General features: G+C 34.7%; 1 protein-coding gene across 2 annotated transcripts in view; it reads left to right on the forward strand.

Moving 5' to 3' along the window:
* LOC121369269 (muscle calcium channel subunit alpha-1-like) overlaps window positions 1–22646 on the forward strand; it is a 111606-nt gene that overhangs the window by 26505 nt on the left and 62455 nt on the right. For both annotated transcript variants that reach the window (XM_041494231.1, XM_041494232.1), the window contains exons 3-16: window positions 3323–3429; window positions 5047–5199; window positions 9140–9333; window positions 9687–9790; window positions 10401–10516; window positions 12085–12141; window positions 12635–12722; window positions 15328–15488; window positions 16208–16433; window positions 18663–18867; window positions 20129–20249; window positions 20597–20742; window positions 21175–21296; window positions 21884–21984. In XM_041494231.1, coding sequence (XP_041350165.1) covers window positions 3323–3429; window positions 5047–5199; window positions 9140–9333; window positions 9687–9790; window positions 10401–10516; window positions 12085–12141; window positions 12635–12722; window positions 15328–15488; window positions 16208–16433; window positions 18663–18867; window positions 20129–20249; window positions 20597–20742; window positions 21175–21296; window positions 21884–21984 — 1901 coding nt within the window. The remainder of the gene's footprint in view (window positions 1–3322; window positions 3430–5046; window positions 5200–9139; window positions 9334–9686; window positions 9791–10400; window positions 10517–12084; window positions 12142–12634; window positions 12723–15327; window positions 15489–16207; window positions 16434–18662; window positions 18868–20128; window positions 20250–20596; window positions 20743–21174; window positions 21297–21883; window positions 21985–22646) is intronic.

Raw genomic sequence — 22646 nt, forward strand, 5'->3', positions numbered from 1 at the left:
TGTTGTGGCCCAGACAAACACACCCTGACAGCAGGTACATGTAGCCGCTGTGGCCCACATACATGCAGCCGTAGCCGACAGTAGATGGCCCCAGACAAACACACCCTGACAGCAGGTACATGTAGCCGCTGTGGCCCAGACAAACACACCCTGACAGCATATACATATAGCTGTTGTGGCCCAGACAAACACACCCTGACAGTAGGTACATATAGCCGCTGTGGCCCAGACAAACACATCCTGACAGTACATGCAGCCGTTGTGGCCCAGACAAACACACCCTGACAGTAGATACATGTAGCTGTTGTGGCCCAGACAAACACACCCTGACAGTAGATACATGTAGCCGTTGTGGCCCAGACAAACTTTACAGAATATCAATTTTTAAAAGAAAGTAGTTTGCTGTATCCCGACAGATCAGTGAAAATTGCGGCAATTCACACTGAGAAAATTCCTTTATTGAACTGGAATTGGCACAATTGTGTTGTAGCTGATCGTTAGCAGAAATTAATTTGGGGTCTCCTGTCACAGATATCTGTTTTTCCGTCTGTCCTCCGTTCTACAGGCATTACTCAATTTGTGCTAGTAGAAAAAAATTGAGGCATGATTCATGATTCAAATTCAGCATGAAAGCGGATCAGCGGAACTTTAGTTTTAATCTTAGCTCAAAATATGTTTGCACTGAATGATTCTATATGGTTCATTGTAAACCAAAAGGGTGGGATGTAGCGCAGTGGAAAAGTGTTCATCTGATGCGTGATCGGTCTACCATCAATCTCCATTGGTTGGCCCATTGGGCTATTTATCATTCCAGCCATTGCTTCATAACTGGTATAACTCTCATGTCCTCCTCCTGACTGACAAGAGTGGCCCATTGACTGGTGGCAGTGGCTTTCCTCTCTAATTATCTCTGTAGTCTTTAGCCATATGTCCTATGTATTTTTTTTTTTAGGATTACGGATTATTTTTGAAGGAGGCAATGTCGGAGGATGGAATAAAAATAAAAATAAAATTCACCACCTCGCATTCGTGAGTCCCAGCAATTATTTTCAGAATCTGACAGTGAACATGCCTATCGGGAATTACTCTGTTGGCCAGCTCTCTGCACGTTTCCTTCACCGAACACTTTTTAAATTTAAAATCGGCTCATCAACACATGACACTGAAATAGATATCCAGATGTCCCCGGATTCCACAGTAGTGCCACTTGACATGTCGGCCATTCTTTTGTTGCAATGCCATGTGGCCAATCTATGTCATAACCTCCGGGGTTTCCGTAAGCAGCACACGAGCTACGTTACTAACACTGGAGCCATGATTATTCAGTCTTATCCTTAATATATCTAATGCACTGTGCACTTTATTTTATCTAATTTGAGAAAGTATTTGATGAGATATTAACACAATTGTAATTATTTTTAAAATACAACCGATTTCAGTCAAAACAATGACGTCAACACGTTGTTTTGTGACGTATATTGGCCATACTGAATGCGTTTGGTCTAAATTCTGAACTTGTTGACAGATGAAATGAAATTTCAGCAAAGTCAGAGTTGGGTATAAATTAAAGTATTAACACCATTCAAAACATACTTTGTACTACTTTTAATAAAAATCCATCAAGATAAAATTTAAATAAACATATTAATTAATTAATGAAATGTTAAGGGAGAGAACGATTCTTCGGCACTCCGTTTCAGATGGGATTGAATTCAACTTTTCTATATACCACTCCACTCCAGGTTGCACCGCACCAAATAAAATACTTCCGGATCAAAGCTGAAAGTGAAGTGCACCGACAAAATCTTACGGAGTTGGAATAGGATGGTCTTGTAAATACTGATTTAGCTTTATATTTCAAGGCTTGTATTTTTATTTATTTCGTATTTCCCGACACCGCCACTGTAAAAATCATAAGTAGGCGGAAAAATAAAATTAACGTCGGATCTGTAATCCGAAAAAATAAAAAAGTGTGGCCTAATAAAAATGTGTTGAGTTTGTCATTAAATAAAACTTTTCTTTCTCTGTCTGTGTCTGTCTGTGTCTGACTGACTGACTGTCTGTCTCTGTCTGTCTGTCTGTCTGTCTGTCTGTCTGTCTCTCTCTCTCTCTCTCTCTCTCTCTCTCTCTCTCTCTCTCTCTCTCTCTCTCTCTCTCTCTCTCTCTCTCTCTCTCTCTCTCTCTCATAAACCAACTGTATCTGAGCATACAGGTAGTTCAATGTTTGTAAGCCGCTCATATTGCATCCACCATCAAGAATCAGGTATTAATGATATTATATGGTAAATTTATGACAGTTGGTCCTTGATACCTTCACTGTTTAATTATTAATGTAGTTCAATGTTTGTAAGCCTCTCATATTGGATCCACCATCAAGAATCAGGTCTTAATGTCCTTGCCATGATATTTAATTGGAACCAGACAAGGTAGCTGTGATTGTAATGAAAAAAAATAAGTTTATTGACTTCTGATATTAGTTAATCAGTGGCTACTAATGATATTACATGGTCAATTTATGACAGTTGGTCCTTGACACCTTCACTGATAATTATTAATGTACGGGGATCTTTGTAGAAACAGCTAAGAAGTTCAAGTGTCTTTGTTGGTTGTTGGGGTTTTTGTGTTTTTGTTTCGTTTTGTGTGTATGGTTTTTTATTATTATTTGTTTTTTGGGGTTATTATTTTTTTTTGGGGGGGTGGGGGGGTGTCTGAAACTAGAGAGCTCTAGCAGTTCACAAAATTGCCTGAGGAAAAACAAATCCTGAGGCAAAAGTAATTTTGATTGAGCTAAACTACACTTTGCCTTTATGAGACCGGTATTATACATTGACATTAATCAATTTTATTTCAGCTTTTACATTGGCATTGCTGAATGCCCACTTCATGACATGATTTTGAGAACTGAACAGCGGTTTTTCATGCTAGTTCATTATACATGATAAAAGTTGTAGTAGCGCATAGAATTGTACAGTTTGACATTGTCATTGGTGAAGATTAGAAAGATGGGGTTTTTTTTCTTTTTCAATCATCACCAAAACTGAAAAATCACACCATGACATCTGTATTGTTTACTGGGCAGAGCTATATCTTTTTGAAAGTTAAATACAGTTTAATAGAGATGACAGGAGATGTATGAGACAGACACAGCATTTGTCATGGTGGCCATAATTTCAGTGTTCAATTGTTTTGTGACCTGTACAAAATGTCATACTTGTATTGCATTGAATATAAAGAACATTGAGATAATGTTTATAAATATATAAATACTTTCTTTTTGTATTTGCAGTATTGTTAGTCAATATGTTTTTCCTTTTTTTTTCAGTATTGTTAGTCAAGTCCTTTCCATGATAAATAACAAAGGGTTTGATGTAAAAGCCCTGCGGGCTTTCAGGGTGTTGAGGCCTTTACGACTGGTGTCCAGAGCACCTAGTAAGTATAATGATTGGTTTATCTTAATTTTACATCATTTCACTTCCTTACAGGTAAAGGAAGCTGATATACATGTAGGTTTAACCTTCTGACTACTAGATTAAGTTTTGACAAAAAACCATGTTTACTCACATATTTTCACTTCAATGTTTTATAAATACATAAAATAAAGTTTATATTTGAATCGGTAAGTATTATTTTTGTCTGTTTTTAAAAACAAGAAATTATGATAATTTAGATCAGTGAATGTTGTTTAAAATTTGGCAAAGAATTTAAAAAGTCGCATTTACTGTCAATTAATCTATTTCCTGTGTTCTGTTATTATTTCTGGTGATTGACTTGTGCAAACTGGCGGGAAATATGAATTGGGGAATGCACTGTATACAGTATGTTGACTTGTGTGATGTCGGGTGAGATATCTTGCCTGCAGTATCCAGAAGGTTAATAGTGTAATGACATGTTGCTTAGGGGCGGTTCATAATTATCAACATTTTCAACAGTCTTAATCCCAGTACTCACTTTTAAGACAACATGTCTTTATAGGTTTGCAAATAGTGTGGAACTCTATTGTTTTTCAGGTTTACAAGTAGTGTTGAGCTCTATTGTTTTTCAGGTTTACAAGTAGTGTGGAGCTCTATTGTTTTTCAGGTTTACAAGTAGTGTGGAACTCTATTGTTTTTCAGTTTTACAAGTAGTGTTGAGCTCTATTGTGTTTCAGGTTTACAAGTAGTGTTGAGCTCTATTGTTTTTCAGGTTTACAAGTAGTGTTGAGCTCTATTGTTTTTCAGGTTTACAAGTAGTGTTGAACTCTATTCTTAGAGCTATATGTTCTGTGTTTCAGGTTTACAAGTAGTGTTGAGCTCTATTGTTTTTCAGGTTTACAAATAGTGTTGAGCTCTATTGTTTTTCAGGTTTACAAGTAGTGTTGAGCTCTTATTGTTTTTCAGGTTTACAAGTAGTGTTGAGCTCTATTGTTTTTCAGGTTTACAAGTAGTGTTGAGCTCTATTGTTTTTCAGGTTTACAAGTAGTGTTGAGCTCTGTTGTTTTTCAGGTTTACAAGTAGTGTTGAACTCTTTTCTTAGAGCTATATGTTCTGTGTTTCAGGTTTACAAGTAGTGTTGAGCTCTATTGTTTTTCAGGTTTACAAGTAGTGTTGAACTCTATTCTTAGAGCTATATGTTCTGTGTTTCAGGTTTACAAGTAGTGTTGAACTCTATTCTTAGAGCTATATGTTCTGTGTTTCAGGTTTACAAGTAGTGTTGAACTCTATTCTTAGAGCTATATGTTCTGTGTTTCAGGTTTACAAGTAGTGTTGAACTCTATTCTTAGAGCTATATGTTCTGTGTTTCAGGTTTACAAGTAGTGTTGAACTCTATTCTTAGAGCTATATGTTCTGTGTTTCAGGTTTACAAGTAGTGTTGAACTCTATTCTTAGAGCTATATGTTCTGTGTTTCAGGTTTACAAGTAGTGTTGAACTCTATTCTTAGAGCTATATGTTCTGTGTTTCAGGTTTACAAGTAGTGTTGAACTCTATTCTTAGAGCTATATGTTCTGTGTTTCAGGTTTACAAGTAGTGTTGAACTCTATTCTTAGAGCTATATGTTCTGTGTTTCAGGTTTACAAGTAGTGTTGAACTCTATTCTTAGAGCTATGGTGCCTTTGTTACACATCGCCCTGCTCGTCATCTTCGTCATCATCATATACGCCATCATAGGATTAGAACTCTTCTCAGGAAAAATGCACAGCACTTGTTATTTTGAAAAACCAAGTAAGTTAAATACATAGTATTTAGGCTTGTAGGTGGACATCACAAAATATTAGCATTGAAGTAAATATGGTCAGAAAATCTGCAGACAAATTCATGTTTCAATTAGCCAAATAAACACTGAGCCAGCAAATGTGGTGAGTTCATAATTGGCTTTTTGCTAATCAATAATGAAATGACTTCACCAAATTAATCTATTATTTACAATTGGTGATTTGACAAATGACAGCTTAGAACCTAGTTATTACATATATAATGAAGTTAATGTTCATCAAGTCACTAGATATGAATAGAAGTGGAATTTAAATATGTTTTACCGCCAGTTGTAAAAAAACAACAGTATAGTGAAACCCTTCAAAACCAGTGTAAACTGGAATTTCCAGGAAATCACTCAAAACCAGAAGTGTTTCACAGTCCCTTTTTAAATATCAGTATAGAATAGAATCTCTCCAAACTGGACACCCCTTATAAACTGGTTTAGAGAGGGTTTGTTGTATACAATGTATTTTACCAACAATTTACAGTATATTGACAACTACATATCTGTTTGTCTTTGTTCTATTTAATTTGACTAAAAATTTCCTAAAAGTGGTTAAAAAAAGTGAGTACAACACAAGGCTCAAATATGTTTGAACTTTTTATACAGAATGCACTTAATGGAGTGATTATTATGAAAATCAAATTGTGTTAAAATATATATTTTTTAAATCTCTGGGTAATGTCACTACAAAGCCAATTCAATCTTCTTCATCATGAACTAATTAAACATTATTTATGTTAGCAGATCAGTCCATGGTTTTTGAAAATTATAGGCGAGTGGAAAATCGCATACCTCAATATGCGAAGGCGAGTGAAAAATCACTCTCCAAAATAAATAAAATAGGCAGCGTAGCTCCGATTGGATTTTTGACTGGTAAGTCTATAAAATTGTTCATGAAACCAGTATTTCCCAATTTGTTCAACAAAAAGAAATACTAGTTTAATGACTGCATGGAAGCCACTGCCATGTTTTTATTTTTTTATTGTTTTAATAAAAGGACCTTCTTATCAGCTAAATGAGCAATGAAAACTGTTGATTTTTGTAAACAGTGGAAATAAATATACCCATCTATTTTACGTATGCCATTTGTTGAGTGTAACCTGCGCTGTTTTTCACACTCGTCTATTAGTCGTAAACATCTTACAATGCAGCAAACTCAGGAATGTCCCTTTAATAGCTGATAAAGAGTTTTACATATTCATAAATGCTTTTCAAGTTATTTTAATCTAATTACAGCTTAACATTCTATTGATTTTTGTTGAAATGTTTTAAGGTTAGCATGTTTCTACTTAATTTTGGCTTAATTAATTTTGGCTTACTTATTTTGGGCATACTTAATTTGGGCATACTTATTTTGGGCACACTTATTTTGGGCACACTTATTTTGGGCACACTTATTTTGGGCATACTTAATTTGGGCACACTCTTTATCACCTCAGCTTTGGTATAATTTAAAGACATGTGTTTAACTGAGATGGATCTTTAATACAGGTGGCTGCTTAATACAAGTGGCTGATTAATTCATGTGCCTGCTTAATACCAGTGGTTGTAAAATACAGGTGGCTGTTTAAAAGAGATAACTATTTAGTACATGTGGCTCTGTAATGCAGTTGTCTGTTTAATACAGGTTGTTGTTTAAAACAGATGATCATTTAGTACATGTGGCTCTGTAATACAGTTGTCTGTATAATACAGGTGGCTGTTTAAAACAGATGACTATTTAGTATATGTGGCTCTGTAATACAGGTGGTTGTTTAATACAGGTGGCTGTTTAAAACAGATAACCATTTAGTACATGTGGCTCTGTAATACAGTTATCTGTATAATACAGGTGGCTGTTTAAAAGAGATAACTATTTAGTACATGTGGCTCTGTAATGCAGTTGTCTGTTTAATACAGGTGGTCGTTTAATACAGTTGGCTGTTTAAAACAGATGACCATTTAGTACAGGTGGCTCTGTAATACAGTTGTCTGTATAATACAGGTGGCTGTTTAAAAGAGATGACTATTTAGTATATGTGGCTCTGTAATGCAGTTGTCTGTTTAATACAGGTGGTTGTTTAATACAGGTGGCTGTTTAAAACAGATGACCATTTAGTACAGGTGGCTCTGTAATACAGTTGTGTGTATAATACAGGTGGCTGTTTAAAAGAGATGACTATTTAGTACATGTGGCTCTGTAATGCAGTTGTCTGTTTAATACAGGTGGTCATTTAATACAGGTGGCTGTTTAAAACAGATAACTATTTAGTATATGTGGCTCTGTAATGCAGTTGTCTGTTTAATACAGGTGGTTGTTTAAAACAGATGACCATTTAGTACATGTGGCTCTGTAATACAGTTGTTTGTATAATACAGGTGGTTGTTGAATACAGGTGGCTGTTTAAAACAGATGATCATTTAGTACATGTGGCTCTGTAATACAGTTGTCTGTATATTACAGGTGGCTGTTTAAAACAGATGACTATTTAGTTTATGTGGCTCTGTAATGCAGTTGTCTGTTTAATATAGGTGGTTGTTTAAAACAGATGACCATTTAGTACATGTGGCTCTGTAATACAGTTGTCTGTATAATACAGGTGGTTGTTGAATACAGGTGGCTGTTTAAAACAGATGATCATTTAGTACATGTGTCTCTGCAATACAGTTGGCTGTTTAATACAGGTGGTTGTTGAATACAGGTGGCTGTTTAAAAGAGATGACCATTTAGTACATGTGTCTCTGTAATGCAGTTGTCTGTATAATACAGGTGGATGCTTAACATAGGTATCTGAATAATACAGTTGGCTGTTCAGTACATGTTGCCTTTTAATACAGGTGGTTGTTTAAACAGATCTGATTGTTCTGTAGTTAAGTATTTCTGTAATGTGTCTGATTCTATTTTAGTTCACATTTATATCTGGATCAGACGTTTCTATTTTAGGGGTTTTGTTTTGACGCACAGTAGTTGAAATCTGCCATTCTGCCTGAACCTAAAGGATTAGTCTTAGAAGGCAATAAATAATTCATGGGGATGGGCCCTGGTCTAAATTTGTAGCATTGTTGATAGTGCATTGCAAAATATGTTGTTTTTGTAGCCTATGTTTGAAAAATATTATATATATATATATAAGTTATGACAATGACAATGTCCATATGAAACTATCTTTGATACCCAATAGCTGATGTAATATTTTTATTCTATCTGTCTAGCTGGCTTCCTGGCTGGCTGTCCATCCCAATAGCTGATGTAATATTTTTAATTCTATCTGTCTCAGCTGGCTGCTACATTTTCCATTAGCAGCTGCTGTCCATCCATGGATACCATCTGATTGCACATTTCACTTTAAAAACGTCCCACCCTTTTTGATACAAAGAAGTTTGTTTTGTTTAATGACACCACTAGAGCACATTGATTTATTAATCATCGGCCATTGGGTTGGGGGGGATGGGGTCATCACATTGGGGGTCACCAATATTCTTTATGAGTTATGTTATGAGGTAAATATAAAGGTTAGTGTGTGTGTGTGTGTGTGGAAACCCCACGTTTGATTGGAGATATGGCCCCCATGCCCTCTGGCCTTGCCAGTGGGTTTAAGATCTCCTGTTTGTGGCAAACAGAAGTTATGTTTGGACCTATATATAAAAGTACAAGAGGGAATTGTTAAGTCAGTCTATAAACCTGACAGAGACCCTATGATAAATGTCATAGCAACATATGTTTTAACCTTTTAAAATAAATCTTCCAATTAAGACTAATTGAGACCATCTTGACAACATGCTTGTTGGACACCAAATAGCCGTAAGCTTGGCATGCTGAGGTATTGGTACATTAAATAGCCATATGCTTTACGTTTGCTGAGGTGTCTGTACATCATATAGCTGTATAACGTGTATAATAATTTTGTTTTGTTTTATTTGTAGAAACGTTAGCGATGCCTGATCCGATACCGTGTGGTCGAGGGTTTGCGTGCGAGGCCGCTGTGCCTGGCTCGGTGTGTATGGACGGGTGGGAGGGACCCAACATGGGCATAACCAACTTCGACAACTTCGGACTCTCCATGCTCACAGTATTTCAGTGCGTCACCATGGAGGGCTGGACGGATGTTTTATATTATGTACGTTTTAATGCAGTGCTTAGTCACTCTCTTTTTCTTAAAGTGATTACCCTAGTTTCAAAACACTAAGACATATCTTTTTACTATTAAAGCCATCTTTTATTTTTTAGAATATTAATTTTCTTACACCTGAAGTGGTTCTGGTCATCCAGGTTTTTGCAATACCCCAAAATGTATTTTGTCTTAATTTAAAAAATGCACGTTCATCTGAGAAGTAATGGTTATCGAGACACGCTCTGGTTATTTTTTGACAGTAAAAACTATAAAATGTGTTTGCATAAATAATCAAATTGTCTTATAATTAAATCTATACCTGGTAATATCATTTGTTTTTCTTGTTTTTCCTTTGGCAGGTGAATGATGCAGTTGGAAGTGAATGGCCGTGGATATATTTTATTAGTTTAATCATCATAGGATCATTCTTTGTTCTTAATCTTGTTCTTGGTGTTTTAAGTGGGTAAGTATGTCGAGATTTACAAATAGCATATTTTGACACTGATTATATAAAAAAATGTCTTATGAATTAAAATATAAACTGTTTTTTGTGTAATTAAAATACATTTTATTTTTAATTTCATGCACGTATGGACAATGTAGAGTTTTTATTAATTGTTGTAATTATGTACTCTCAATAATTCATTGTAGAATATTGATAAAGTAATTTAGTAAGTCACTACTGAGAATGGCTTTTGTACAATTTATGACATTGAAGGCAACAATTGAAATATGTACTCATTACCCATAAAACAAAATTCCATTTAAATCAACCATTCATAGAAACAAAATGCAGCAGACCCCACCCATCCACGTACACACACCCTAGCACAAAATATTAATTATGGGGTTGCACAAACAGACACATACCCATGGTGAGTCGTTGTCCGCTTTTGACAACAACTTTGCCTTGATAACAAATGGCCTTTATTTTTTCACATTCTATTCTATAAAAAAATGTATAAACATTTAACAACTAACTTTGATAAATTGTTTAACCTTTTTTGTTTGTTTCTAGCTTAAAGTAAGTGTTGACCCTTATTTTAATTTTAATACTTGTTTGTTGATTTCAGAGAATTTTCTAAGGAAAGAGAGAAAGCCAAAGCTAGAGGTGATTTTCAGAAGCTGCGAGAGAAGCAGCAACTAGAGGAAGATTTAAGGGGATATCTCGACTGGATCACACAAGCAGGTAGATTGACTCTTTATATTGCAGGGGCCCAGTGGAAAAAGCACACGCTTGATCCACTGTCAGCCTAGGATCGATCCTCATCGGTGGGGGTGAGGGGTGGGAGGAGCATTGGGCTCTTTCTCGTAATACATAAAACACCACAACTGGTATATAAAAGACCATGGTATATGCTACCCTGTCTGTGGGATGGTGCATATAAAAGATCCTTTGCTACTAATGAAAAAATGTTGTGGGTTTCCTTTCTATGTTAAAATTACCAAATGGTTGACATCCAATTGCCGATGATTAATAAATCAATGTGCTCTAGTGGTGTTGTTAAACAAAGCAAACTTTAATGTTTTCCTTGTGACTGTTAGCCAGGGAAATGTTTCAAAATAGATGACAACAAAGATGAGGACTGGTTTCAGACTGAGTAGCCTAATAGAATCACACATACAATAACAGTTGATTTTAAAGCATGATGCTTATTACAAATCAAATTATAAAATAACTTAGTGGGTAGCTTTACTTACTTTGTATATCACTTCAACAAGAGAAAAGATGGCAACTGTAAATGTGAAAAAATATATATATAAAACATAAATAAAAAATCAACTTCTTATTATTATTATTATTATTTATTATTATTATTAATATTATTATTATTAAGCTTCTAAAATATTTACTATTTAAGAATTTACCTTATTCTTACATTATTTAACCTGTTTACATTTTATCGTTGGTACATATAGAATAAAAAGTATTGCATTATTGATTATGTTGTAAAGTCTAGTCAGGTATAAGGGGCAGATAACTAAAATATTGAAGGGGCTTGTCTGCAGTATTATTGTTTTTACGAAATATTATGAAAATTACAAACTGTTGAAATGTGGTACAGATATTGCAATATATTTTATTGTATAAGATCAAAGATGTATGCATTTCTTAACTGTTTACAGATGGTATAGATATTGTAATAATTTGTCATCTAAATTGTGTGTCTTGCATATTACAGAGTATATTGTGATACAGATATTGTAATAACTTATCATCTAATTTGTATGTTTTACATATTACAGAGTATATTGTGATACAGATATTGTAATAACTTGTCATCTAATTTGTATGTTTTACATATTACAGAGTATATTGTGATACAGATATTGTAATAACTTGTCATCTAATTTGTATGTTTTACATATTACAGAGTATATTGTGATACAGATATTGTAATAACTTGTCATCTAATTTGTATGTTTTACATATTACAGAGTATATTGTGATACAGATATTGTAATAACGTGTCATCTAATTTGTATGTTTTACATATTACAGAGTATATTGTGATACAGATATTGTAATAACTTGTCATCTAATTTGTATGTTTTACATATTACAGAGTATATTGTGATAAAAATATTGTAATAACTTGTCATCTAATGTGTATGTGTTATGTATTACAGAGTATATTGTGATACAGATATTGTAATAACTTGTCATCTAATTTGTTTGTCTTGCGTTTTACAGAGGATATTGTGATCAAGATATTGTAATAACTTGTCATCTAATTTGTGTCTTTCTTATTATAGAGGATATTGACCCTGAGAATGAGGATGAAGGGGAGGATGGTGCTACTCCACGTCACAGTAAGTTCTTAAGTCGGCCATTTTCTACAGAACATAATTTGTCTCATGTCACAAACTTTAGCTTGCATGGATCACTTAAAAAAATTATTATCACTTGTTTTCAGTCCGAGATCAGTTTTGGGAATTCATTTCTAAACATAAAATGATTTTTTTATTTTTATTATTATTATTTTTTAAAATATATTATTTCAATTTCTTACACACCTGTTGGTAACAACATCATGCGTTATTTTTTTTATAACACATACTAATATCACACATTTGTGATAACAATTTAAAGACATATGACTGGCTGTATTATTTATCTATGATTTATAGTTTTCAGCTTTCTAAAGATTTTTTTCAACTGTGTATTTTCACTGTTTTTATATTTACTTGCATGATGTTCTTTTTATTGTGTTTTTAAAAAAATACATTATTTAAAACTTCAAAAAGTAAAAGAAGACTGAATAGGCATCGTTATACATTGTCTGTACTTTGTGTTGTATTTCAGGTAAGCTGACAAGTGAGGACGACTCCTTAGAGAAGATAGTTGATCTAGAAAGTGGAGAAATTCAGCAATCATGGTGGCAACAAAAACGGTATTGTATTTTAGGCAGCTATTTACAGAGACGTCCCAAGTAACTGGCGTAGGAAGTGTGTGTGTGGGGGGGGGGGGGGGGGGGGCAGAAGGCATGTGTCCCTCCACTTTATAGCACCAGCAATGGTTTTTATATATATATGTGTGTATGTATCCCCACTTTTTGGGGAATCATAGTCATAACGGCCCCAGTACAAAACGGCCCTAAAAATAATTGGTCAAAACGGCCCTAAAAAGTCAAAATGGCCAAAGTGTAAAAGTCAAAACTGCCCTTAAGAAAAGTCAAAACAGCCAAAGTATAAAAGTCAAAATGACTCTTAAGAAAAATCAAAACGGCCAAAGGCTCGAGAAGAACAATATCAGTTGACTCGTGCAAGATAAACGGTATTGCATCATATCTTGTTGAGCTGATATGACCAGTGGCCTGCCCAGGGTAGAGTTAACTGTTAATGTTAGGGGGTAATTTTGATTACTAATATTTATTTCAAATGGGGGGGATTTTGAATTTAAGTTATTATTATTATTATTTATGTGGTAAATTAGTGTAATAAAATGTTACTGTGATACAGTTTCTGTTAAAAACGTGTAATAAAGTGTTAACTAGTGATATCGTTGTTTTTATACATATATTTTTGGACTGCCTGTGATATATTGCTTATATCGGTTAACATTATTAATGATGAGAATTAATTTAGTGTTATGGTATGATAACTATTTCCTTTGGCCGTTTTAACTATTTCCTTTGGCCGTCTTAACTTTTTTCTTTGGCCATTTTGACTTTTTGTCTTTGGCCGTTTTGACTTTTTTCTTTGGCTGTTTTGACTTGCATGTTCTGGGCCGTTTTGACTGCATACCTTTTTGGGACCTTCCTCCTCCTGTGCAAGTATGTTACCACTGTAGCAAGTGTCCCACTAGTAGAGATTCTTTACTGACAAAAATTAAATATTAATATGTTTTCATTTTTAGAATATCAGTCTTCCTAATGTTTTTATTACCCACATGGTGAACATCTGAATATGTCGTACAAAATTTTGTAGTAGACTCAGTAAATTTTTCTCATTCCAATCAGTGCCTCACAGCCATGGCATAGGAAGGGGTGGGCCACTGGGGCCATGCACCCACATAAAACTGTTTTTTTTAAACTATTAAATTGTATAAAATCATACATACGTACATATGATATATACATACATGTACATCTCTAGTGTGGGTTGGCCCCCTCCAATATGGGCTGGCCCGCCTCCCCAATCTAAAATCCTGAGTACGCCAGTGCTCACAGCTAGTATATTAAAGTCTGTTGTATGTGCTGTCCTGCTTGCTGCTATTTGGTACAAGTAGTACCATATCAATTTATATACAGTCAGACCTTGTTACAACAACTGTCGTTACTACGACATTTATACCATCTGACCACAAATTGTCCGGAACAAATGTACACCAATGTTATTCTGTTCATTACAACAGAATTCACACCTTCCGACACCGACAGAGCAAATTAGGAACAAACATGCACCTAATGTCTAAAAACACCTCTTTACAACGACATTACATAATCACAGATGCCGTAGTACGTTAGCAGTACACACAGCCATTTGGCAGTACACACAGCCATTTGGTATCCTTGATCTCGTCGTGGGCCGACAGTGTCACATGATGTCTGAGTTACCGATGTTGGCTAACTATGTAGACGTGTATTGCTTTTCAACATAAGCCTTTAGTCATTCAATTAAAGGATTAACTTCGAACAATCAAGTCTACTAGTTTTATGACATTTTGTAAATGAAGTAGGTACCAATCGATTAGATTGACTGTGAATGCGCTTTGATTAAAATAATATACTTAGGATTTAATGATGGCCTGTGATCCATCCCCGTTGGTGTGACCATTGGGCTATTTCTCATTCTAGCCAGTGCACCACGACTGGTATATTAAATGCCTTGGTATGTGTTATCCTGTCTGTTGGATGGTGCATATAAATAATCACTTGCTACTATTGACACCCAATAGCCGATGATTAATAAATCGATATAACGACAATTTCGATATAACGACAAAGTGACCCAGGGACGTACGTGGTCTGACTATATATTTCCTCAGAATTCTTGTTTATTTTAAGTTCTACAAAAATTAAGATAATTTGAAACAAATATTGTGCAGAGAACATTTTATTTAAAAAATATTTGATTATCGACAATTGATGATGAGCTGAACACTGAGTAGCAACTACAGTGAAACTCCTCTAAACTGGACACCCTTAGTACCAAGACAAATGTCCAGTTTTAACTGGGATTTGGTTTACAGAGATTAAGTTCTGTCCAGGTTTTTAAAAAGAGACTCCTGTTAAACGTCCAGTTTTGAAGGAATTCCGGTTTACAGAGGGTCCGGTCTTGAGAGGGTTCTCTGTACTATATAACATTTTAAAATTGTGTAGTGATCTCTGAAACTTGTGCAGCAAATCATGTCGTGATGCAGAACTTAATGTTTACTGTTGTGTCTCTACTAGAATAGATAGAATGTGGAAAATTCATAAGGCAAACAAGGTTGTTTACTGAATCAGCAGCATTTTATATATGATGTAAAACTCTTTTTTTTTTTTTTTTTTTCAGGTTTAGGTTTCAAAAAATTAACAGAAGGTGTAGAAGATTTTGCAGAAAAATAGTGAAATCTCAAGCTTTTTATTGGATAGTGATAGTTTTAGTGTTTTTTAATACCTGTGTTTTAACGTCAGAACATTACCTACAACCGCCGTGGCTGGATGATTTTCAAGGTAAGCTTCAAATCTGTAATTGTTGTTAAGCAGATTACTCATTTTAATGTTTTAATATGATAATTTTCACAGTTTACAATAGAGGGAAAAACTTCTTTGCATGCATAGATTTAGTTTTGAGGGTAAACTGTGTTACGCTATTCAGAATTCCTGTTTGTCTTACACATGTGTAACTGCATACATTAACAATGCTTAAAAGCATGCGTTTAAGAAAAACAGGCTTTGTAAATTCAGCCCTAAATGTTTTGAGTCTCAAGTGGAGGGGGCACTTGATGATGAAGTTCTTGCTATGTCAAACTGGCATAATGGGACATCAACCTGGTTAACAAGATCGAGAACATTGGACAATAAAATACACAATTATGTTATTTCTCATAAGGTCTACCATGTTTTTATTATTAGAAATAAAATATACAAAACAACAAAAGAATCATGAATATTTTAAGATGTATGTTTTTAATGATACAATTAATTCAGTAAATAAACAATCAAAACAGTCCTAAAATATTCACTAAACACTGAAAGGGATTCAGATTGAATTATTGTAAATAAATTAAAGAAATCTGTATTAATATTTGCATTTCCTTTGTTATAATCTAAAAATATATGTATTAACTGCATAATGCTATTTAAAATTTAAAAAGCAAAATTAATATTTGCATTTATATTGTTGTTCCATAAACTTAATACCATTGTTTTTTGTTCTGTTTATTTTGCAGCCATTGCCAATTTATTTTTTGTGATCCTGTTTACGATGGAGATGCTCCTGAAGATGTACAGCCTTGGTTTCCAGGGTTACTTTGTGTCTCTGTTCAACCGCTTTGACAGTTTTGTGGTGGTGTGCAGTATTCTCGAGGTGATCATGATCTACACGGACGTGATGCCACCGCTTGGAGTCAGTGTGTTGAGGTGCGCCAGACTGCTGCGGGTCTTCAAGGCTACCAGGTACAAAGTGCAGTAGTAAAGTGCTAGCCTCGTATGCAGCCAGTTTAGGATTGATCTCTGTTTGTGGGTTGTGTATGGGATGGTGCATATAAAAGATCCTTTGCTGCTAATCGAAAAGAGTAGCCCATTGTGTGGCGGCAGTTGGTTTCCTCCGTCAATATCTGTGTGGTCCGTAACCATATGTCCAACACCATATAACCGTAAATAAAATGTGTTGAGTGCATCGTTAAATAAAATATTTTCTTCCTTCCTGTTAGTGGGATCAGTGGGTTATTTCTCATCCCAGACAGTTCACCATGACTGGTAACAGAGTCTCCTCAGGAACGGGTGGGATATAGCCCAGTAGTAAAGTGCTAGCCATGGAAATTCCCTTAAGGATTGTTCGTTAGTTCCTTTAAGTTCAAAGGGCGGGATGTAGCCCTGTGGTAAAGTGCTCGCCCGATGCACAGTCGGTCTAGGATCAATCCCCTATTTCTCGTTTTAGCCAGTGATATTTCAAAGGCTGTGGTATGTAATATCCTGTTTGTGAGATGGTGCAAATTTGTTGGGACCGATATGGGATATGTATTGCTTTAGTAGTATCCTCAGAATACATGTTTCCTTTGGTTCATCAGGGTATAAACAAAATATGTGCAAACTATGTGAATCAGCAGAACTTTTCAGAGGAAAGTGTGCCATGATATCCTTAGTATCACAAACACACTGTTGTTATTTTCATTTGCTCTATTCTTATTGTGCTACAGGTTTTAGTCGTTTGAATAGTAATGGTATTAAATTAAGACATGGTGTGATATACCGTGTTTTCTTACTGTGTTACATACATGTCATTTGAATGGTAATGGTATTAAATTATGACATGGTGTGATATACGGTGTTTTCTTACTGTGTTACATACTGGTCATTTGAATGGTAATGGTATTAAATTATGACATGGTGTGATATACGGTGTTTTCTTACTGTGTTACATACTGGTCATTTGAATGGTAATGGTATTAAATTATGACACAGTGTGATATACTGTCACGTACTAGCAACTATGAAGAACAACATAATTCAGGATATAAGCAATAATTTTAATTTACAATAATCTCATAAATATTCACAAATATAGCACACCATATCCTTTCATACCACCCATCGATTTCATATTTAACACAATCATTCATTCCCGCATCCCATTCACACCAAATTCACAACAATAGTTTACAATATTATGTCGTCACATAATATTGCATAATAGTCCACCAACAAACTATCAATGAATCACACAAGTTGCAAAGTCATGTTATTACACAAGTAACCAGTTCTCCGTCCACGGAGCACCTAGTATCTACTTAGATACACCAAACACCGAATTCACCACCTCTCTCAGCTCTCCATCCAGTTTTCCATTGCATCTTCTCTTACGAACTAAGAGACCCCTCAACATCACGAAAGACAGCCCTGACCCCGTGACGCACCTCTTGTTATAACTTCCACCACACCTGGGGCACATCTCACGTAGCATAAAAACTACAACAAAAGATTATTGAAATCACCACATTGTACCACATCCATATTTAACCACATACCCGGTACTAGTTCACATACATACATACATGTATTACACGCTCATAAACTAGTTCAGTTATTAATACATTCAATTAATAATCCATTCCTTTCTTCGTTTACACAAACTCATAATATGCATACAATGTTTAAATACATAAAGATCCACAAACCAACATTTATCTCATACCACATATTTTACAAGCTTTAACATTTAAGCTTAATGTAAAACATATACACATGATTCTACTCACGCTCTTATACCAGCTTTTAATGTACACCCACATATCTCGTTCCAATATATGTTTCCAAACGTCTCTACCAAAGAATGTGTTACCAGTGACCAGTACACTACACCACACTGCTTTTATTCACCAAAACTACTCACACCCAAGCTCCCAAAGCATGCACCACACAGTATTTCATACCCACACTCTACAGTCATTCTCAACAACTACAAGCCAAGCTACAGCTCTATTGTTCTATTGCATTAATAGTAACGCACAAGGCTGTCAATAATTATACACTAAGCTATTTCTGACTTCTAATGCTACATTGCCTCAGCTACATAAAACATACTGACAAAGTGAACAGTGACAATGTAGCTCAATACAAAAAATAATAATAATAATTTACAAAATACATTTGACTTGTGACATATACAGTGTTTTCTTGTTATAGGTACTGGTCGTCCCTGCGTAACCTGGTGGCGTCTTTGCTGAACAGTATGCGATCCATTGCCAGCTTGTTGCTGCTGCTCTTCCTCTTCATTGTCATCTTCGCCTTACTCGGGATGCAACTGTTTGGTGGCAAGTTCAACTTCGAAGAGGAAACTCCACGGAGTAATTTTGATACATTTTGGCAGTCACTGCTTACTGTGTTTCAGGTAATCCCCCACCCAATGAATAAAACATTGAGTAACATTTAGTGGTGATATGTGCTGTCCTACCTGGGAATGTACCTATAAACTATATCTTGGACACATCCACTGGAGAATGTGCCCAAGACAGTCATGCTTTAACCTTCAGTGGATGCAAGCATAAGTCGGATGGTTGATTGATTGATTTATTGAACAATATGTTGCTGGTACAGTCAAACCTGCTGTACTGGCCACTTGTATTAAGCTCTTACCTGTGTTGAGAGAAGACACGTTTTTATTCTATCAAATCATCTAATATTGTATAAAGTGACCTGTCTTAAAAGGCCAACTTTTATACTCCCTTTGGTGGCTGTTTAACACAGTTTATGCTAACAGTTATCCTGTGTTTGACACTTCAGTAATAATTAACAATGTACTATATCGTGGAATACCTGTCATTATATTTTCCAAAACATCCAGAGTTTTTCCCCTTGTTCATACATTTATAATTAAATTTTTGTTACACTCATTACAACATAATGTCATCCCATTGGTCCAGACGTAGCAATGGGAGTTTGTTCATTTTTCGATGAACGTAAAAATTACATCGTCAGGGAATGTCATATCTGATGACGACATTTTATATGGGCATGTTGTTGTTTATGGATAAAAATAAATCAAAATAAAGGATGATGTTTTTTTGTTATTATATCCCTGTATGATTCAAATTTAATTATAAGTTTTGTCTATTATTTCTTTTTCTGGATAGGAACACAACAAATCATCTGCAAACTTATGTGAGAATGGCTCTGCCAATTCACAGTTTGCGGATGATTTTTTTTGTTCATACCCCGATGAACGTAAAAGAAATAACAGACAATCCTTAAGTATTCACTTAAATATTGTAGTATGAGTAATCCAGAATTTGCTAATATATTTCATTATTAATTAGCCAAAAAATTAATTTGAAAATCGCATGTCTTTTGTACATCTACCGGTGTTTTAGCTGTTTGTCTAATTAAAAATTGAATTTAGCTGCAGATGTTTTGGTCAGATTCACCAAATTGATAATAGTTTTGCATGTCCAGCTTTAATTCTGTCTTACCTTAAGATTTCATCCTTAATGAGAAGTGTTTTGTGTTTTATAATATGTTTTATGTCATTGTTAATTCATATAATTCAAGATTTCATCATTCTTGTTAAGTGCTTTGTGTTTTTAACTGGTATGTGTTTCATTATTTGCCTTATAGTTGAAGCTTCCATCATTCCTGTACTTTCTGTGTTTCAGATCCTGACTGGTGAGGACTGGAATGTGGTCATGTACAACGGCATCCACGCATATGGTGGGGTCAGCGATCTCGGCGTTATAGTGTGTCTCTATTTTGTGATACTCTTTATCTGTGGTAACTGTATCCTTTCACAAGAACAAATGATCACTTCAGCAACTAATGGAATTAACTTGTTTATCATTTATCAACTTCTTTCAGTAATTAGATAATAGTAATATTATTTTCTTAATGGATATATATGTATTAAAACCAGTAATAATTTAATACTAGATGTAATAGTGATGAGGCATAGCCATCGGCCTTAAAGTGTGTAGGTATTAGATACCTTTTGTAAATTCACTTTTAAATATTGTTTTCACAGTGCATAATGTCTGGCTGGTTGAGAGATGAAAAGTGATTATAATAATATCAGAGTATTTTTCACTTCTCTACATTTATTGAGTTTATATTCCTTGACAAAGACTGAGATATTCTGCTGAATGTCTTCTTGGCCATCGCCGTGGACAACCTGGCTGATGCCCAGAGTCTGACAGAGATCGAGCAGGAGAAAGAGGAAGAGAAGGAACGAACCCGGTCAATCCGGCGCTCCAAGAGCAAAACACCAGAGAAGGAAGTATGTTGAATTCGACACTAAGAAAAATAGTGGTAGCTGTAACTTGACACACTTAGCGATGTTTTAGGTGGTTTTAGCAGGTTAATTTGTGTTTCATCAGCTGTGTCTAAAACATTTACTGCTTTTTGCTTTTGTGGATCAGTATTACGATCCCTGCCTATTGGCAATTTTGTTTTTCATTTTTGCAGTTCTTTGGTTTGAAAAAGTTAAATAATTGCCAAAAAATGTACTTGTTCAGTACAAAAAACAAACCCCTTTTAAGAAATTCCTAATGATGTCTATGGAATATATTATAAATGCAAATAGTGTGCTATTTAATTCAGTTAGTTGCTGTAATGTAATGTTTGTGTTATTGTTTCTACGAAATGAAGTAGTACGTGATTTGATTTAGTATGTTTCTGTAATATGATGTTTGTGTTATTCTGTGTACAGAATGAAGTAGATGAGGGCGTGGATGTGAACGGCAATGATAACACAGAGAACAATGATGACAAGACGTCACGACAGCTGTCCGTCGGTCAGCTCAGTCGACAGGCCAGCTCACGCAGCAGAAGGTATGGTTATAGGAAAATATTCATAAACGTTTTAAATTATGTTTATCAAATTGTTAATGATTTTTTTTTATTATTCCTGTAAAATCCATCTAGCCATTGGAAATTAAGTAATAGAATAGGATCCAGTTCAGTAGAGCGCTCACCTTAAGTGTTTGGGTAGTAGGGTCGAATCCTTTGCCAGATCCATTGGGTTTTTTCTGTTCCAACTAGTGCCTTATGACTAGTATATCATAAGCTGAGATATGTCTGTGGGAAAGTGCATATAAAAGATCTTATACTGATAGTGAAAAAATGTGAAAATTGTTCTGTCACAATTATTAAATGTTTGAAGTCTGTTAGCCGATGATTAATTAATCAGATGTGTTCTAGTTTTATCTTTAAACAAAACAAATTTTAACTTTAAATTTAGTAACTTAAATATGGTGTAAATCTTTCTCTCTTTTTTGTAGTCAATATATTATTAAAAACTAAAACTCTTAGATTATTTTCTCAATGGTTTCTAATTGTATTACTTATAACAAGTTTGTTAAGAAAAATTGAAATTGTTTTATTTTTATTTGATCTATATTTTCTGTGTTATGTTCTAGGCGTGAGAGCAACGTTGGGGAGCATCATGTGCGGATTGACTTGCCGTCAAGCCAGGATGATTCAGGGGAGCACCGCCAAGACCACAAAATACCAATACAAGGTGATTAATTTGTTATTACTGTTATTACCTAGAACATCGCCAAGACCACAAAATACCAATACAAGGTGATTAATTTGTTATTACTGTTATTACCTAGAACACCGCCAAGACCACAAAATACCAATACAAGGTGATTAATTTGTTATTACTGTTATTACCTAGAACACCGCCAAGACCACAAAATACCAATACAAGGTGATTAATTTGTTATTACTGTTATTACCTAGAACACCGCCAAGACCACAAAATACCAATACAAGGTGATTAATTTGTTATTACTGTTGTTACCTAGAACACCGCGAACACCGCCAAGACCACAAAATACCAATACAAGGTGATTAATTTGTTATTACTGTTATTACCTAGAACATCTCCAAGACCACAAAATACCAATACAAAGTGATTCATTACTGTTATTACCTAGAACACTGCCAAGACCACAAAATACCAATACAAGGTGATTCATTTATTTGTTACTGTTATTAATAGATTTAAAAAAACAAACATTTTATTAACATTTTTAATATAACTAAGCTAACTTTGAACATAAATAATTTCCTTGTCCTTTATTTTTGGTCATCATCTAATATACATTTTCGTATTTCTCTAACAAAACAATGATATTTTAGTAGTTAGGTTTGAGTAGAAAATGCAAAGAAGTT

This window comes from Gigantopelta aegis, chromosome 3 (genome assembly GCF_016097555.1).
Source record: "Gigantopelta aegis isolate Gae_Host chromosome 3, Gae_host_genome, whole genome shotgun sequence".
Taxonomy (NCBI): domain Eukaryota; kingdom Metazoa; phylum Mollusca; class Gastropoda; order Neomphalida; family Peltospiridae; genus Gigantopelta; species Gigantopelta aegis.